We start from the raw sequence: 18,350 nt of genomic DNA on the forward strand, positions 1-18,350 counted from the left end.
GTCTTACTCTCAAAACAAGTGGCGTATTTTCCTATCACTGTACTCATATTATATTATATTTATACTTAAAACTATGAAATGAGTAATTTCCCCATATTTCTTATAGAAAAAAAATTCAAGAGTATTGTGTTGAAAATAGTTTTAAAATTTGAACTTTTGATGACCAAAGTATACATTAATTAAAATGTATTTACTTCAAATTTTAAGATATGAGACACTTCACTTTCCTTTAGCCTCCTTTCCTGTACCAACATTCATCACTGATAACATTTAAATTATTAAGATAATATATTACAATAAAGGTCACTGCTACATTTTCAAATGTTAACTAAATCGTCTAAAACTATACACCATACCTACATTTAATAAAACAACAATAAATATACATAAATGGTATTCGTAATGATTTGAAAAAACTACTCTATTGGAGAACCAAAATCAATACAGTATTACAAAAATATGGTAAATAAAATAAAAAAAATGTAAATATTATTCTATTCAAAACGTGTATTGAATATTACATTTATAATTGGTTTTTAAATCGAAACATCTTAAATTGGTAACCAACAAGAATATTTAAGCCTAACAGAACTACTCCAAGTACAATATTTCTTCAGGATCTCTTTGCATGTAAATAATAGCATACTTTAGATCAAAGAGTCCATTAAACATAAACTTATATCTTGAAAGTTTGTAATACATAACTAAGTACTTTTTTTTACTCTTAAAAAGTATTCAACCGAATACCACTGTATCTGCAAATTCTGATTGTATAACCCTGTCTATAATCAATATGTAGAATGTAAATTTTATATTTAAGAGCCAACTTGGAAAATAGTTATACATCTATAATGCGTGATTTTTATCGTTTTGGATTATTTAGTTTTTTTAATTTATGTTAACGCATTTGCAGGACGACTCACTAACAATGCTCACAACCATATTAATTACCTTTTGATAATTCTGATTTTTGCAATATTTTAGTTTACTTAAAGAAGATATTTTCAAATCTTTTTTTTTATATCTAATATTTTTTAAATATTAAATTTGGTCATCATATTTTAAGAAGTATTATGTGGCGGCACATTTTTTTTTCAAATAAGAACCTTCTTTTTGTGTAAATTTTTAAGCATTTGATTTGTTAAAAAAATGTTGATGTACATAAATCAAAATACAAACAATAGTTCTTGAGCTATTAAATTATTAAGCCACTACATGTAGCTTAGTAATTAGTATAATAGTCCATAATAATAGGTTACATGATTGCAGGTTATGATGATTTGAAAATTATAGTTATGAATAATAATATAGCTATTTAATGATTTTTCAAGTCGTAGCAATTTTCTGAGTTTATAATAATAAAAATCTACTAGACTATTGCATATATTTTATGATGTAAAACCACTACTAAGGATTATTATCTTTAGTACATTACATTTTCAATAAAAAATATAAATTTAATAGTTTTCCATAAATATTGGTGATTTCCTTTCGAAAAAAAATACATAAGTATCACTATTTGTACCTTAAATGGTATAAAAATAATCTTGAAATTTGAAAATATGGTGTTTAAATATACAAGTCATAATTTGATAAGTTGAATTCTTAAATGACAAATTTAAGCGTGTACATAACAATTGGTGAATTACCTTGTATACTGTAATATAATGATAAATTATGAATACAATTATAATTTATATATTTAGGCTTTTAGTTTAAACATACCAAAACAGAAATACTTACTTCAGTTTGTAATAATCCTCTGCTATATGCATAATACATTTCAACCTAGAAAACTAAAACAATTTAATTTTTAAAAAATCCAAGTAATCTTTTAAAACAAATTTTATTTTATTACATTTTAACGTTTTATATAACTTACAGTTAAGCTCCCTAAAATTCGTTTCTTCGTCCTATAATACAAATGTTTACGACAGTTGAACTTGGATTTCTTTTTATAAACTAAATTACATTTTTTGTAAGACAAAAGATTTATGATTATAATATAAGTTGATGAAATAAGTAAATATTTATGTATATAATATTATTATATTATGTATAATAATATAAATATTTAAATAATAATGTTTATTGTTCCTAGTAGTACATGAATTATTGCAATAAAGTTTTTCAAAAACATTTATTTATTAAACCATTTACATGCAAAAGTATAAGATATGTTGAAACGTTTCTAATTGAAATAATAATCACAAAAAAAAAACATAAACAGTGTAAGCTTACATAACATCCTATTACGACTGCACAATGTACCTATGCATATCAATATTTCATTGTAAATTGTTTATATTGTATAAGTTTCTTTACCATTGTGTATATTTTGTGCATTGCAGTCTTTTACATTTTCATACGCAAAGTGCTAGGTAGGTATCTCAAGTATTATAATATAGTGCGACGTTGCAATTATTTTTACTCCGACGTTTATTAGTCGAACATACACGCATTTTGAATTAACAACAGAGTGATTTTTTAAATAATATGTGCTGTTATATGATAATAATAATAATAATAATATATTATGAATCCTAAATTATGCGTATATTACACGATATCATGCAAGATTTCAACTTACACGGCTTTTATTTTGTTTCAGCTGGCTCGAATATTGTGGGCAAGTTTACTCAGAGTGTCAGGCGAATAGTACAAGACGTCAAGGACGAAGGCACCGCCAGTACGTTACAAAACTAATTATTACGATACAGTACAATCAGGCCAGTATATGCGCTACGTACACACGATTCATGACGAGTGGTGGTGGACGTCGGTGAAATGCAATTTTCGGGCAGCGGAAATTTCACCGATTTCTTTTTGCTTTTGTAGGAAATAAAAACAGAACTCAAGTAAACGTAGACCACCACCAACGGGAAATGGGAAACTGTCTAAGAGAACTGCGCTAGTAAAACAAAATGTTCGTTCCCATGGTAATAAACGGAAAATTACAAACCGTCTACAGAAATACATCCCGCTCGACGTGTCTCCGGTGTCTTTTAAATAAATACCTTTAATCAATATATATTATATTAGCTGCGCTGATTAAATCGCACATCGTTGAGCACTGTAATTAAGACCCATCAAAAACATATTTTTACTCACTTGAATTATTTTTGAACATTGTCAGTGACATAATCCTGTTTCATAAAATATTTTAATACAGTTCCAAACTACTCGGATTTAATGAGTATTAAACAAATGTTTATTTAAATACTGAGATAAAAAACAATTAAACGTATAAAAAAAACTTAAAAACAATATTAATATTGCACGGTGTGTTCTATAAAATAAAATAATTATAATTTATTAAACACTTAAAGTATATTTTACAATATGAAAAAATCCTTCTAAATATTAAAAAAAAAAAAATAGTTGGATATTTATGCTTTTACTGGTTATTTTATATTATATTTTTAGTTGTTTTACTTCTTTATAAATTATAAAACTATTGTAAAGTATCAATATTATAATATTTTTAAATGAACAAAGGTGGTTGAATGTCATAGATGAATTTGACTAATCTTCAATTAACCAACCACAAGATAATAATTTCCACCACAATCATAAAAAATAATGTTCTCGTTACATAAATAATTAACAAAATGTTTTAGCTTACATTTTCTTCGAATGCCCGTATACATGACTCAATAACAATATCTTGACAATAAATTAAATATAAATAGTGTGTATAACACACTAACCACAATTTCTATAAATTGATAACAATGTCTTGATTAAAATAAATAATAAAAACAAATTTTTACAGTTACTTAACAACTTATATGATTCATTATAGAGCTACTATTATAAAACAATTATGATTTATTATATTATTATATATATTTCATATTTCCGTGTGTAAGTATTCAAACTCCTCCTAAAAGAATGCACCGATTTTGATGAAATTGTCTGTTCAAGCAGGTCCATGATTAATTTAGATTCACAATTGCCCAACCCGGGAAGGTTCTCAAACAGGGATTTTTAAATTTACTATGGACATTTTTGTTTAAAAACAGTTGCTATTGGTTATAGCCTATAGGAGAAATAATTATTAGTAGACATTACTATTTATTTATTATTGGTTGCCATTGTTTTATTCGGGCAGACCCGGTACAAGTATGCATCAAATCGAATTTTCGCACATTGTCTACTAAGGTGGCTGAGTTGCACTTATAGCAGGTGCATTGCCTACTTGATATGATGTCGCACTTTGTCTGCGATCCAACGTAGTTGAATTGCCTACCATGGTGGCTGAGTTGGACTTACTACAGCGAGCTATACCCAAAAGAAGTTGAACAATCACAAGTTTTTTAACCTAACCTAACAGTTATAATTTTTTACGGGCAACGAAGTACGTGGGATCAGCTAGTTGCTATATAAATAAAAACCAAACTACTAAACTATTACCAACAACAGCGTAGATAAAACTAATAAAACTAAAAATGAATACAGTTAAGAGGTACCTATCATACAAAAGATTGTATAAAAACATATAATATTATAATATTATGTTTATTATTTTATATTTTATATTTGTTTGTAGTACCTATGTAAGGTTTTTTAGCGCGGGTAATTTTTAATTTATAACTTATATCATAACTGAGTAGAAGTCCATAATTAATTTGAGTTTTAGATTAATGAAACTTTGATGAAGTTTAAAAATATAGCTTATAATTTTACAGTTATTTTCAGAAGTATTCTTTTATTTTAATAAATGTTCATAAGTTGTTCGTGATGAACTACCTAACAATAATTTACATTTGTAGATTTCAAGAATAAATGCAAATCTTGATGAATTTCGATTAAAATAATTTAAATGTTTATTATAAACTGTTGAAAGATAAAAAAAAAATAGTGTAAAAATAAAAACCTCATTTTCTTTTATGTATGAATTCTTTTTTATTGCTCTATATTTATGTATACAGTATCACGTAGTCGTTGTTCGGGTTACTATCGGATATTCGGATGACAAAAAGTAAATACTGTAATAACAAGTATCGGTTCCGTGGTCTAACACTGACTTATCTTATTTCATCTTAAAAATGGTACGATGCCAACAAAACAAATAATTCTATAACAATGTTGTTGCTATTCGATATTTCATTATAACAATAATAATTGTATAATACTTCTATTAAGTTGTGATATAAAATATCTGAATTAAATTCACATTGAAATTTAAAAACATACAAAGGAAAAAAATTCGATTAAAATGTATTACGTAATTGTATATCTATAGACAATAATATAGTTATGTTAACATCATTATATCATGTTAAACGTTAGTCAAATGTCGAAACGATTTACAGTTTTAATATTCATATTCCCTATACACTTTAGGTAATATTGATTATTTTAGTATTAGGTACCGTTTGGAAGTTGAAAAGAATATAACTGTGTGTTTTTCAATTTAATATGTATTGCAGAAAAAAATGCATGTAAAAAAAATGTATAAAAACACATATACATTTAGAACCACCAAACAAATTGCTGATCATATCATATATTACAGCATTCCTAAAAATTATAAACAATTTTTCAGCTTAATTTTTGTTATAAAACAACATATTATTCATAAGATTTTTAATAAAACTTTTTTTTTTTTTTAACATTTACCTATTTAGAAAATATACAATCTGTAAGGTTTTTTACAATAGGCATATATGCGGTGTTTATGTTATTTTAACGTGAGTTAACATGATTTTAAGGAACTACCCAACAGTAGTACTTATGGCTTGAGGGAGTTAATAAAACTAAATGAGAAATTTCGTTCATCAAAAGAGAAAACAAATATTTCATTATTTCATTGTGACATTGAACCATTTGTTATTACTTGATCGAACACAGCTCATTATAATTATTATTACATTTTTCTATTATAAAATATTTTGGTTTGCATCTTTAGTCCCAAGGGATTTTTAAATAATTTACTATAACCGCATAAGAAGAAAGATAGCACGTAAAATGACTTTTTATAAAAAATTAAAAAATAAACAATTTATTTTATATTGGTTTTGCAAAAATATCGATTATATTAAACCAAAAAAACATGACGCAAAAATAATATAGATTTATGAAATATAATATAGGACGTGATGTGTCGCGGAGATTGAGTTTGTACGTTTATTGGCACACGTGCAAAAAAAAATATAATACAAACAAAAACGGTTTAAGATAATAAATTGATTGTTAAAACAATATTAATTGTTGTCGTTATTGAAATGTACTGAGGTACAATAAAATAATAAATGTAGACAGTTTTAACTACTATTCTCGATCGATTATATGAGTAGTTTTTGATTCAGCCAGCTATGGTATGTCGTCGTCACGATTTTCTCATAACAAAATCTTAAATCTAATAAATAACGACGTAGGAACGACTTTAATAATAATACAATATATCGATGCACAATAATATTATACAACACGCGCTATCGGCACTCGACAATCGCGCGACTGTTCCGGCTCTCTTTGCACCCGGCCAATATGCACTTTGAGCTGTTTCGACGCGTTTCGCATGGGCAATTGGTTTCGGCAGGGGCGGCGGCGAATAAGGGACAAAAGCCAAAAGACGTATACACCCGTCGGAACGCGTTTGACGTTAAAATCGATACCATTACCGTTGGTCGTCTCGGGGGCCGTTCCCCGCGGAGTTCGGCCGGTCCGTCCGAAAACCGCTGACCGTGCCCGGAAAAAAATAAAACTCCCATAGGTCCTTTGCTGTAGGTCTGCCGCCCGAGACGACGACCGTGTAGAGTTTTTTTTTTTTTTTTTTGTGTTTACGTTTCCCCACCCACCTAGGCACAACGATATTAAATAACACGAAAAACGCGTAGAGGTGGTGTGGCTATATTTGTTTTTTTGATTGCCATCATTCCGCAGTACGCCGGCGCTTTGCATAGGCAAAACTTCGAGCACGGCCGTCGAGCAGCAACAATACAGAAATGATCGTACCAGTAAGGCGCACGGTCATGTTTATCCGTCCATATATCTACTTCCGGTTCGTCTACGAATTATATTTTCGTCCTACCACTCCGACGACGAAGTTCGGTCTCTCGAAATATTGATTATATTCGATTCCATTAAGCGTTTTAATATATTTTCTGGTCAGTCTTGGCGATTCTCCCTCAGTATACGCGCGCAACTGCAGTGTGTGTATAATAATATTAGACATTATTATGGTTATTACTCTGTTGTAACATTATATTATTATTGTTGTTATTATTATAATATAATAGGAGTGTTACATAATTTTTATAACCTCGTGATGGAGAAAGAGTGACTGAGTGTATGTTTGACTGGGGGGCAAAGGGGAGTGAGAGATCATTATAAAATACTTTTAAACTTTTCCCGCCTCGAATATTAGTTAAAAATAATAACAAACGTTTAAACTCTTGAATTATTAAATTTTATGAACGTGTTTTTTTCTTCGGAGGTACTTTGCTCACTTTCGCGAGAAAGTTTTTACCCGATCCCTGAGCGTAATGCTCTAATAAATGAAAATATTTAAATTTATACACGTCTTTTTTTTTTAAGTTTCAACACATTATGCAGAGTTTAACAAGCATTTTCAAGGCATTAGGAATAATTTGGGAAATTAATAATTAATTACAATAGTTGCTTGCTCTTGCATATTATAATATATAGACGTAAAAATGAAACAATCGTATTGAATTCATCGCCTTCAGTGTATACCGTTCGTTCGACAATAGTGATGATGTAATAATCGCAATATTAATAATCTATACATAATATATATAATATTATGTATTATGTAAATATACGCGCGCGAGATTATGTGTGGTGTGTGTGTGTGTGTGTGTTCTTGTTTCAGGGTAACTCCGGAGGTTAACTTAAAACTTTGTAAACAATATACTTACAATTTGGATAATAGTGTTGGCGTAAGACCACGATTAAAAAAATACATTTTGCCCATTGGAATGTGACCAAACTAAATTCTAGAAAATACTGCAAACGTGAGAAAAAATTAACCCAGGTGGCCAGGTGAAGCCCAAGTGTATGAGCAATCAATTATTGTACTGTGTCTTGGAATTTACATTTTTATTTAATTTGTATTTTGTATTCGCTGATTTCATAAGTCAATATCATTGCCAAGCTCAAATCAGTTTAGTATACGCCGACGTGCAAAGTGATTCGATTTTTACGAATTTAACATCAGTAATCCTCCTTGATTCTTTCATCATCATATATTAAATATATTATATTATAATGTTACAATATTATGACCAAACTTCGGTTCTCAGGAAATCTGAGTGATGAAATAGAAATACACAAGTGATACCATCTAGGTATTAAGTTTATAGCGAGACTTAAGACTACTAAATATTGTAAGATAAACTTCTTAAATGTTGAACTGTTCGTATTTCCGAGCAATTTACCACAATTTTTTTTATTTTAATACAACTATAGATACGATATTGTTTGGTTATAAAAGACAAGTATGCTTTATAATTAATAACTGTGAAAACAAATTTTCACAATGTTGTCCCATCAGCCATCCAAATATTACAGTATTTAAGTATTTTTAAATTGGAAATCGTCAAAAAAATCAATGCTCTTTTTTTATTTTTCTGTTGTAAAATAAAACTGTTTATTATTAACTAACTGTGGTGTTCGAGATGTATATTTAAATCGTTAACTACTATTAATGGACTTTGAAGACAAACTTCAACTTTCGTTCTCACTCTTGGGATTATTCGTGGAATCAGTGATTAACTTGGTAATTGAGCAGCAACAACTATTGGAACAGTAGTAACAGCCTCAGTAATTAAATTCCTGGTGAACACTTGATTCATTTTTGCATCCTCTTAGTTTTTTCAAAAATCTCTCTAACTTGAATTTTAGCACCATTTGGCGGATGAGATGACAGAATTACTTAAGTATTGTACCTATAATATATTATTATATTAGTAGCTAGGTGTGTAGGTATGAAATTTATACTTAAACCTAATATTATTGAAAATCTTTCAATAAACTGAAGAAAAAAACTTAACTCTGTGATACCAACAACTAACACCGCTTTTCATTTTTAATTGGTATGTTTTTTATATTTGTTTTATTTTATCCCGGACAGAGTCTGGTACAGCCAGTATAATATACTATATTGCATTTCCTTGCTCAATTGTTACGTTCTGCGACAATCTTCTCCGAGTCAAGAATTGTTTAATTACGATTATTCAGGACTAAATCATAATACTAACTCTATCGCAGCAACAATTATTTATTAATACCTGCGGTCGGTACCCCAAAGACCCTTTATCGTGTCTGTTACATTAGACACAGGACCGTGAACACACATACAATATTATAATATCTTATACATTGTGCAACAACATATATTATATATTATGTTCGTGTCACGTGGTATATAATACGTGTCGTTTAGAAGGAAAACGCTCTTAAAAATGTATTTTTCTCATTCCGTCGAGCGTTCCGGTTTATTTTTTTATTCTCCTCGGATATTTATTTTACGAATGTATTTCATTTTCTCGCACGACGGCTCCGGAATTGTTTTCCGCAGAATTTCAAATTATTCGACGCGAACACCGCCGCCGCCGTTGACGTATGCGCTCCGACACCCGTCAACCGTAATACGAGTACGCCACGATGATAGGTTCCGTGTCGCGTCCCCGTTAAACTCTTTGGCTCCAGTTCCAGTTATAGTTCGTGCTTTATTGGCACAGGACCGAATGTCGATCAAAATTTCCCGATTCTTTTCTCTTTCATCCTTGTCCGTCGAACGGTTAGAGAGACTTCATTGATATACGTCGAAATAGTCATCATGACGTGGTGAATGCCCGGTGGGTCCCTTTTCGGTTGATATGAATTTCATATACGATTACATTGTTTTTTCAAAGCTCAACCGTATTTTTTATATCAGACTGGTATTACAATATCAATATGATTTATACAATATTTTCTTCGGATACTATTACTACGTTGGTCTCTATATACCAAATGAGCGCAGTAAAAAATCATGAAGTAGTAAGTGACACTACGAGTTATTGAATCAAGGTAAATTTGAGATTGCAGGAGACAGTGGTTTGAAGATGAAGATGACGATACTAAAAGAAAGAATAATGTCAAAATAAATCGAATGGGATATTACTATTTTACTAAACTGTAACCTCGATTGAGATAAAACAATCAACAATATATCGCCTGTGACTTGTGTTGGTTTCCCGTTTCTACGCATTGTTATTTGTGTATAATTAATTGTAGACAGAATTATTATCTTCAGACGAATAATGAATTTTAAATGAAAATATTATGCGATACGCAAATTATGTAAGCACCTATACCTACATGTCATTTGAAGCGATTTCCAACGGTAAATTGTCCTTGTCTATATCGTGTTTTTATAAAAATTAATCTTTTAAACGGCTTTATGTTTCACTTATATTATATTATTGCAATTATCCTTACCTAAATGTCAAAACTAATTGAGTAAAACAAAGTTTAAAGGAAAAAAAAACGAGAGCAGAAAATGGATTTCTTTAGTCCTGCGAGTCCTACTTAGTCCTACGTTGAACTTCCAATCACCAATATGCGTTTGTCAAAAATTATCTGATTACGCAGTCACTCCGTCCATAGCTGAGAAATCTAATTTTTACAAACTGGTAGGGTGAATGTTAGTTAAGCCCCCTCCCCTCTCTCTCTCACACACACACATAAATAGTATTACTCTTTTGAATATTCTCGTAATTATAAGCCACACAAATTCTGAAAATATTCTTGCCATGTCATGCTAATTTCATACTAACTATTGGTCTAAATCTGGTTTTGATATAGAAGGGGAATGCTGGTGAAACGTACCTTTTAAAACTACAGGTTCTACAAACTATACACCATAGGCATGACTAAATTATATAGCACGTCGCTGTCAATCCATCACCAAACACCGTTTTAACAAGTGAAACAACAATAATATAAATTTTCAAGTATAAATGATCGACTTGGTTCGTATTAATCGTGTTATACATTTATACGTACGTACGAATCGTACGATACGATATATATTATATATATCTACGACGCTCGTCGGTACCCTTAAAAAAACCTTATCCAAAGATAATGAAAACATTAATTGCATTTCCTTACTGTGATAAATCTATACGTTGGAAAGGGAACCAACGCTTATTACTGTAACACTAACCTCTTATTATAATGATATAATATCAGTGGCGTGTATACATAACTTTTATACGGTGGTAGGAGCATCAATATAAAAAAACCTAATCTATGTACAAAAAATAATAGTATTAAAGTATTTATAATGGTACCCTAAAAAAATGTAAGAGAAATGTCATTAGTGTACAAAAAAAAAAATTTTAGGAAAGACTCAAGCCCTCAAATTTAATCCCATATGTTTTTACAGTCACATTATAAGTTATATAATACCATTGACTATAAATACTAGTCTTCATAATCAATGATAATTATAGGTATCTTTGCCATTTTCAACTCTTCATCATTCGTCGTGTGGAGCGTGGACTCAAGATCGTCACACCCACCGATTACATACTTTTAAAATTTTTCATTTTAAGATGCACATAGATATTTTAAACGCAATTTATAAGCTTTTGGTAATGAATGCATTTTTAATTTTTTTTAGTTACAGCATTAAAATCTAAATCCTAAGTGTTACCTATCCAAAACTAAATGACTGAATAACTTTTATTTCTGTACCTAATGTATCTATAAAACAAAGTATGTTGTCAAAGTTTGTTCATAAAACAAAATCAATCAAATTAACGTACTAAAAATACTTAAAAAAAAACATATATCGAAATTCTACTAAAATAAAAATGAAACGTTCCTTCTATATATAACACGCATTTGAATTAAATATAATGACATCAAGTTTAGATAGTACAATTAATAAAACCACTTTCAAGTTACCTTGATTATATAAAAAATAATTTAATGAATTATGATTTATAATTACTAAAATATGCACGGGGTCGCATTATTTAAGTGATAGAAATTATAATCGTAGTACATTTTTTGATACCATGAATAAAGCTAAGTCAAATAATTGCTTCTGGATAACGTTGATAAGTGTATATACATTTTGGCATACGTCTATAGTATATACTGTGCACACCCAGATTAAAAGCTACAGCCCAATTAAGCCTTTTACACGCTGTGCTACATATCATAAGTCATGACTATAAATCATTTTAGATTAAATCCTCCTAAACGAGATTACGTAAAACATCAACCACCATCTTTCATTTCAAACGATCTGAATAGCATGTGATCCATTATTGAATCCACACTATTTGGTGAAACTGTACAGAATTGTTTCACGTAGAATGGTTTTGAAGAGAATGTTATTTAGATTATCATTGAGTAGGTAGGTAGTAAATGGAACAAAATATATAATACGTTTGTGTCGTTAAACGATTTTGGATGTTATTTTTTTTATTATTATTATTAGTATTACTTACAAATTAGAAACATATAACTACGAACAAATTATTTTAATTCATACCTTTAGAACTATATAGGTAGGTACTTTGATAGTTAAATTATCTACTATATTAAATACCTACAAATTAATACAATTTTCAAATTCTTATTTTGTGAACTTTTTATTGGAGTAAAATATGTGTTGATCTTAAAAAGTACAAAAGGCCTACCAATCTTTTTTCTAGTCAGCTGGTAATAATTTTATTTTATCAAGTATAAATGTATTGGCACTTGGCACTATTATTTTGATATCTTACATTTTATATAGGTATTTATCTTATAGTATTCTATATTTCTTAAAATTTAACGGTTTTATAAGATTTATCAAATTTAAAAAAATGTATAGAAAACAAACATTATTTGATTTTAAGAAGTTTCACTTGATATAGAAAAAGTAAAAACTACTGAGATGTTCCAAAATTAATCTATTTTAAGAATCTATATTTTAATTTTATCAAAATAAAGATGTAATGTTTAATATATTGAGATTTTTGATAGCACTCTTATATTTTAAACTCGAAAGAGAGTCTAAAATGTATAGCATAAGGGATACTAATTAAAATGAAAATTGAATAAGCAATTATTGATAGGTTTTATTTTTTAAGGTGGCCAGACCAAAGAAGAAGTAATAGAAACAAATGAAAGATTGAGAGCTGTACGAATTCGTTTGGAAGAATCCTATGATACGGCTAAAAAGTCACTCATTACACTAATGACTAAGTATACAGAGAGTAAGTCAACACGAAATGTCTTCCAAAGGTATAATCTCCTGAAGGCCATGATTAAGGTAAGATATTATTATTAAGAAATAAAAGGTACTATTCTAACACTATGTTAAACAATATTATTTAAAATTATTATTATAATTTATACTAAAAAAAAATCTATATAAACTATTGTTTTACTTCTATGATTAAATAAAAGAATTTTATGTGTTATGAAAGATTGCACAAAATAAATAAATTAGTAGCATTTCCAACTGCGAAACTCTTCACTCTATAAATTATTTTTTTTATAGAATAGATAAACATGCAATTTAAATTTTTTTCATTAAAATTACAGTTTATTTTATCACCCAAATGATTGATAGGTAACTATCAATTATGATTGTAGACTATAGATATAAACTTTAAATTAATTTATGAACATACCATTGTTATATTTATTAAGATGCATACCAAAATATTTACTAAAGGTTCTATATTATTTTTAAATATATTTGAATATTGTATAAATTACATTTTATATTCACCTAATATAAATGGTAATGGTGAAATAATATATTATATTATTATATTTTTTTTACTATTATCATAAGCCAATAATCAGAATTAGTTCATGATATATATTAAAGTCGTTAGTTACATGTTCTGTAAAAAAATTCATACGAATAACGTCAGTTAAAAATAGCATATAAGTATCTGTTGTACATTTGTTCATTATTTGTATTAGTTCAGAATGGTGTACTGATGTTGACACAAAATAATTAATGTTCTTTATTTTGTAATTGATTTTATTCAAAGCACCATAAAATACTTTGACACCTAATATAGTATATGTATATTATTTATATATTATATAATATATTTATGCGTCTCTACTTTCCTAATTTTATAAATGCGATCATATTATCGTCTTTTTTCATTCCAACCGTACACGATCGCATAAGTATAAAATATTTTCGAGGTAAAATAATGGCCAAGAAATGGCCTGAACACTTCTGTAACCGACTACTTTTAGACGGAAAGTTTCGGCTACTTTTCAAAACTCTATTGTCTTTTGTCAAAAGTTATATCATTTATCACCGACCGTTCTTTTCGCCGTTACAATATACCTGAACACTTGTTCTTAACTTAATGTCTGACACATTATTATTGTTATTATTATTATCTAGTATACGGTTGAATTCAATAAGCTCGGTTTATTAATATACCAACGAAATCCGTTTATTATAATATATACCGGACGTGAAACATTTTTTCCATTTACAGGAAGTTATCCGGTTGGAAACACAATATTGGACGCTGGTAGAGATACCCAAACAAGAGAAACAAGAGACGGTACCGTCATTCGTGCTCAGGGCGTGTGGAATTGTGGAAAAATCTCAAAAGTCGGGTGAAGGTGTCAAGTCTACGGCTAAAATAGCTGAAGACGACGAAAAGAAACGAGAACGCATTGATAGACTTTGCGGTAAGCGTATCCTAAATTCTTAATATTGTGACATTATATTGCATCGTGAAAGAGTAAAATACTTACTGGTTAAATAAGAACATACGTGTAAAACGGAATAGTTGTAATATTTAACACTATTCCAACCCATTGTCTTAAAATGTAAATACAGTGAAACTTCCATATTACGAAGTCTCTTATATAAATGTATATATTATTAAACCATTACGATCAAAAAATCTATATGAGTGAGAATGACATAATATAGAATAATTAGAATAATATTGAATGGTGTTCTTATCACGTACCTACATAAGGAAATCAGAATTTAAAAATAAGTTATTATGCTTATATATTTCACCTGAATTTATTTACTTATTAACTATAACTATTATTTTTTATCTATGTATTATGTGTGTTTACTATTTGAGTAAATACAAAAGGATTATTTTTAATGTCGGTAAATACAAATGGGTATACAAATAAGGTACCTAATTTAAAAAAAAATATTTTCAAGTTATTTTAGTAGGTTAGGAAATTGGTCTTTTCATTCATTTTAAAGTAATTTATATATTATTTAACACCGAGTTGAAAAATTAACATCGAATTAGGTACGTTATACAATGTTTAGTAAAGTGAAATGTGTAAGTAATATTAATCTACTTTTTATTGTTAAGAAAATATTAAATTTTTATTTATAACTTTGATATACATTGTTATAACTGAGGTACTTATTTATGTATTTTATCATTTACAAGGTAAAACAACAGAATTATATACCTGAAAATATGTACGGATGACGTTTTTGTGTAATAACTGGTGGGAATATAAAAAGTTCAAACCAGAATATATATTATGTACTCGAAGAAAATGGTACCTATTTTTAAAATAATGATGTCGTGATAACATTTTTAAAACTTCCTTTTCGGTTTTCGTGATATTTTACAAATGTAATAAAAAAAAGTAAGAATATCAAACACCAGATTAAATCAGTGGTTTAAAACATATTTCATGAATGGTTATACGAAATATAGAATGTAATGTATAGGTACAAACGATAAATGAATATTTCGAATAATAATACCATAAAAGGTTCTTTTCGAACTAAGGTAATTAGATTGAACATCTGAAAAAACATTTTATTTGTAATACTTTTACTAGATCTTTATGAGTGTACTCTATAATATCTTATATTAGTAAAAGATTTTACAGTTTAGCTTTAACGAACCGTTACGTTGCCCGGCAGTTCCACCTGCAACTGTAAGGCCCGAAAAGGTTATATGTTATATATAGTGCTATTAAATCTACTGCGACTAGAACTTTTGGATCTCAGGTCAAAAATGCGTAATATATTTTTTCCTCTTAATAAAAATAAGCAATCAAGCAAATGTCTTATACTCAAAACTGAGCCTTTTCAGGTGTTTGTTTCTGTATATTACTGATTTATCGATACGTCAAAATCACAATATATATGTTAGTAACATTTTAAATTAAAAAATCACTGTTCATCTTATCAATCATTGCTAGATTCAAATCCTGACCCAGATTTAATACCAATAATATAATATTTTGGCTCGTGTTGTATTCATAGTTTTTTTCCGATGTAAATTGACAGACAGTTAATACCTAATTGATTAACAGTCAAGTTGATATTAAGCTAAACGTAGTGTATTTATGTATAGATTACAGATAGCATTCGATATGATTAATTATAAACAACAAACTCTTTTGCCTTGATTTAGGTGGGCTCCAGAACAAAATAGAGGCGTGATGAAATATCGTTTCCTTGCAGGGAAACTCCCACCTTATTATTGTGATACGTTGAGATTGATTTTCCTCGTATTTTGGCAAAAAATCTATCTTCTAGGTATGATTTAAATATAAGGGGCGGGTAGAAAGGATTTTAATTTATATAATAGGTCATCGTGCCATACTCTGTGGTACGCTTGGTATGGGTCACTTTTATGGTAGTGAAATCTTCCATATTGGATTAATGTATGATTACAACAATGTATGATAATTTTAGACTTAGCATTTAACTAAAGTTAAAAGAGAATGGATTTGTAAGATAGATGTTTCAAAATATTGTTAGTTATTTAAACATATCCAAGGGATTTATTTGTTTGCAGTTTATTTATTTGGTTTTTAATTTTTGCATGCGTAATCAGTTTTATTGGTTGTGACATTGGGAGGGGCTGTTTAGAAAGTTGCGTATCATTTCTTATTATTCGGGATTTGGATTAATGTCGTTATGAGACCTAAAGATATCCACAAGGTGATTGTCAAAATGACAGATTTTTCTTCATTAAATATTTCTAAAGAATTGGTTGTGTGATTCCTTTTCTTTGAGTGATATGTTTGGTTGCTCTCCATATGGAGCCATTGTTAGGGCATATCGATGTCATATTTGTTTGGAATTGTCTTGATTCATATTTAAAGAGTTATATTTTGAGTTGGTTGTTAATTTGTTGAATGTATGTTTCTCATTTGGATACCTTGTTTGTTGCGATATACATATAATAGCACTATATTTCTCAGCTATTAAACGTGTCTAATAAAAGTGTGGGGGGGGGCTCCATATACTGATATTTTTGTGATTTAGATAAGTTTTGTTTTTTTGTATTATAATATACAATCTTAGATCGTTGTTACAATAACTGCGTTATCTAAGTCATCATTTGATATCAAATAGTTAAGATATAAAGAAACCAAAATGTTCTATAATTATTAATTAATGTTGTCACCATGAAGAACGATTATTTTCCAGTTGCAAAATTAACATTTAAGATACAACTAAGTGTGGTGCTTGAGTATGTAATATATTGTAATAGTAGTACAGTCGTACAAAATACTTTTAAGTCATATTGACCATACATTAATAGTGTAGATTATTGGCTTATTTATTTGGTAATACTAGTATACTTATAATTTTAGTTTCTCATAAGTCATAACACACAAACTAAATTTATAATAAATTCATGGTTCATCAAATATATAAAAGAAACTGATCCGAATCCAATTATCCTCAATGCTTAATGGTATATTATAGCCTCAGTGAAATGTATGTTTGAATTTTATATCATTGGATCAGTCATCTGGAACCCGTTTCAAGTTGCCTTTATAAATAAGTTGGAAAAAGTTCAAAGCAAAACCTTCGAATGATTTTTTATAAAGTTACTATTACAAGAAAATCCATTAAACATCCATAAACATCCATTAAAGCATGGAAATCCATCATTTAAGTCCAGGAGGGTGCATAAACTAATGTATGAATAATTTGTATATATGTACCTATATAGTAGATACCTAATACTTAAGTAATACAATTGACTATCCAGGAGTTTTTAAACTTGTAATGTTTAATGTCTATTCCCTAGTCAGTTTTATATTTAATTAAATAAGAAGAGTTAAGTACAATATGGACATGTGTTAGTGTTATGTAATAATATAGGTACCTACCTAATGTTTGTAAACAAAAGTTTCCAATCATACACGTGTTATGATTTCTATTTACCCTTCGAGTGTGTATTCAATTAATTAATTAACTATACGAAATATTATGATTATTTTCATTATTTAAAATACGAGCAATGGCATATTGATTATTGTTCATAGGTACTCAAATAGTCAAATCCGTTTTATATGAGCAAAATAATATTCTGAAAAAACCTTTATCA

General features: G+C 28.6%; 1 protein-coding gene across 2 annotated transcripts in view; it reads left to right on the forward strand.

Moving 5' to 3' along the window:
• Positions 1-18,350, forward strand: part of LOC132942578 (uncharacterized) — a 166,412-nt gene that overhangs the window by 135,658 nt on the left and 12,404 nt on the right. For both annotated transcript variants that reach the window (XM_061011121.1, XM_061011122.1), the window contains 3 exons: positions 2,612-2,689; positions 13,110-13,291; positions 14,496-14,694. In XM_061011121.1, the coding sequence (XP_060867104.1) occupies positions 2,612-2,689; positions 13,110-13,291; positions 14,496-14,694 (459 nt within the window). The remainder of the gene's footprint in view (positions 1-2,611; positions 2,690-13,109; positions 13,292-14,495; positions 14,695-18,350) is intronic.

The sequence above is a fragment of the Metopolophium dirhodum genome, chromosome 4 (genome assembly GCF_019925205.1).
Source record: "Metopolophium dirhodum isolate CAU chromosome 4, ASM1992520v1, whole genome shotgun sequence".
NCBI lineage: Eukaryota > Metazoa > Arthropoda > Insecta > Hemiptera > Aphididae > Metopolophium > Metopolophium dirhodum.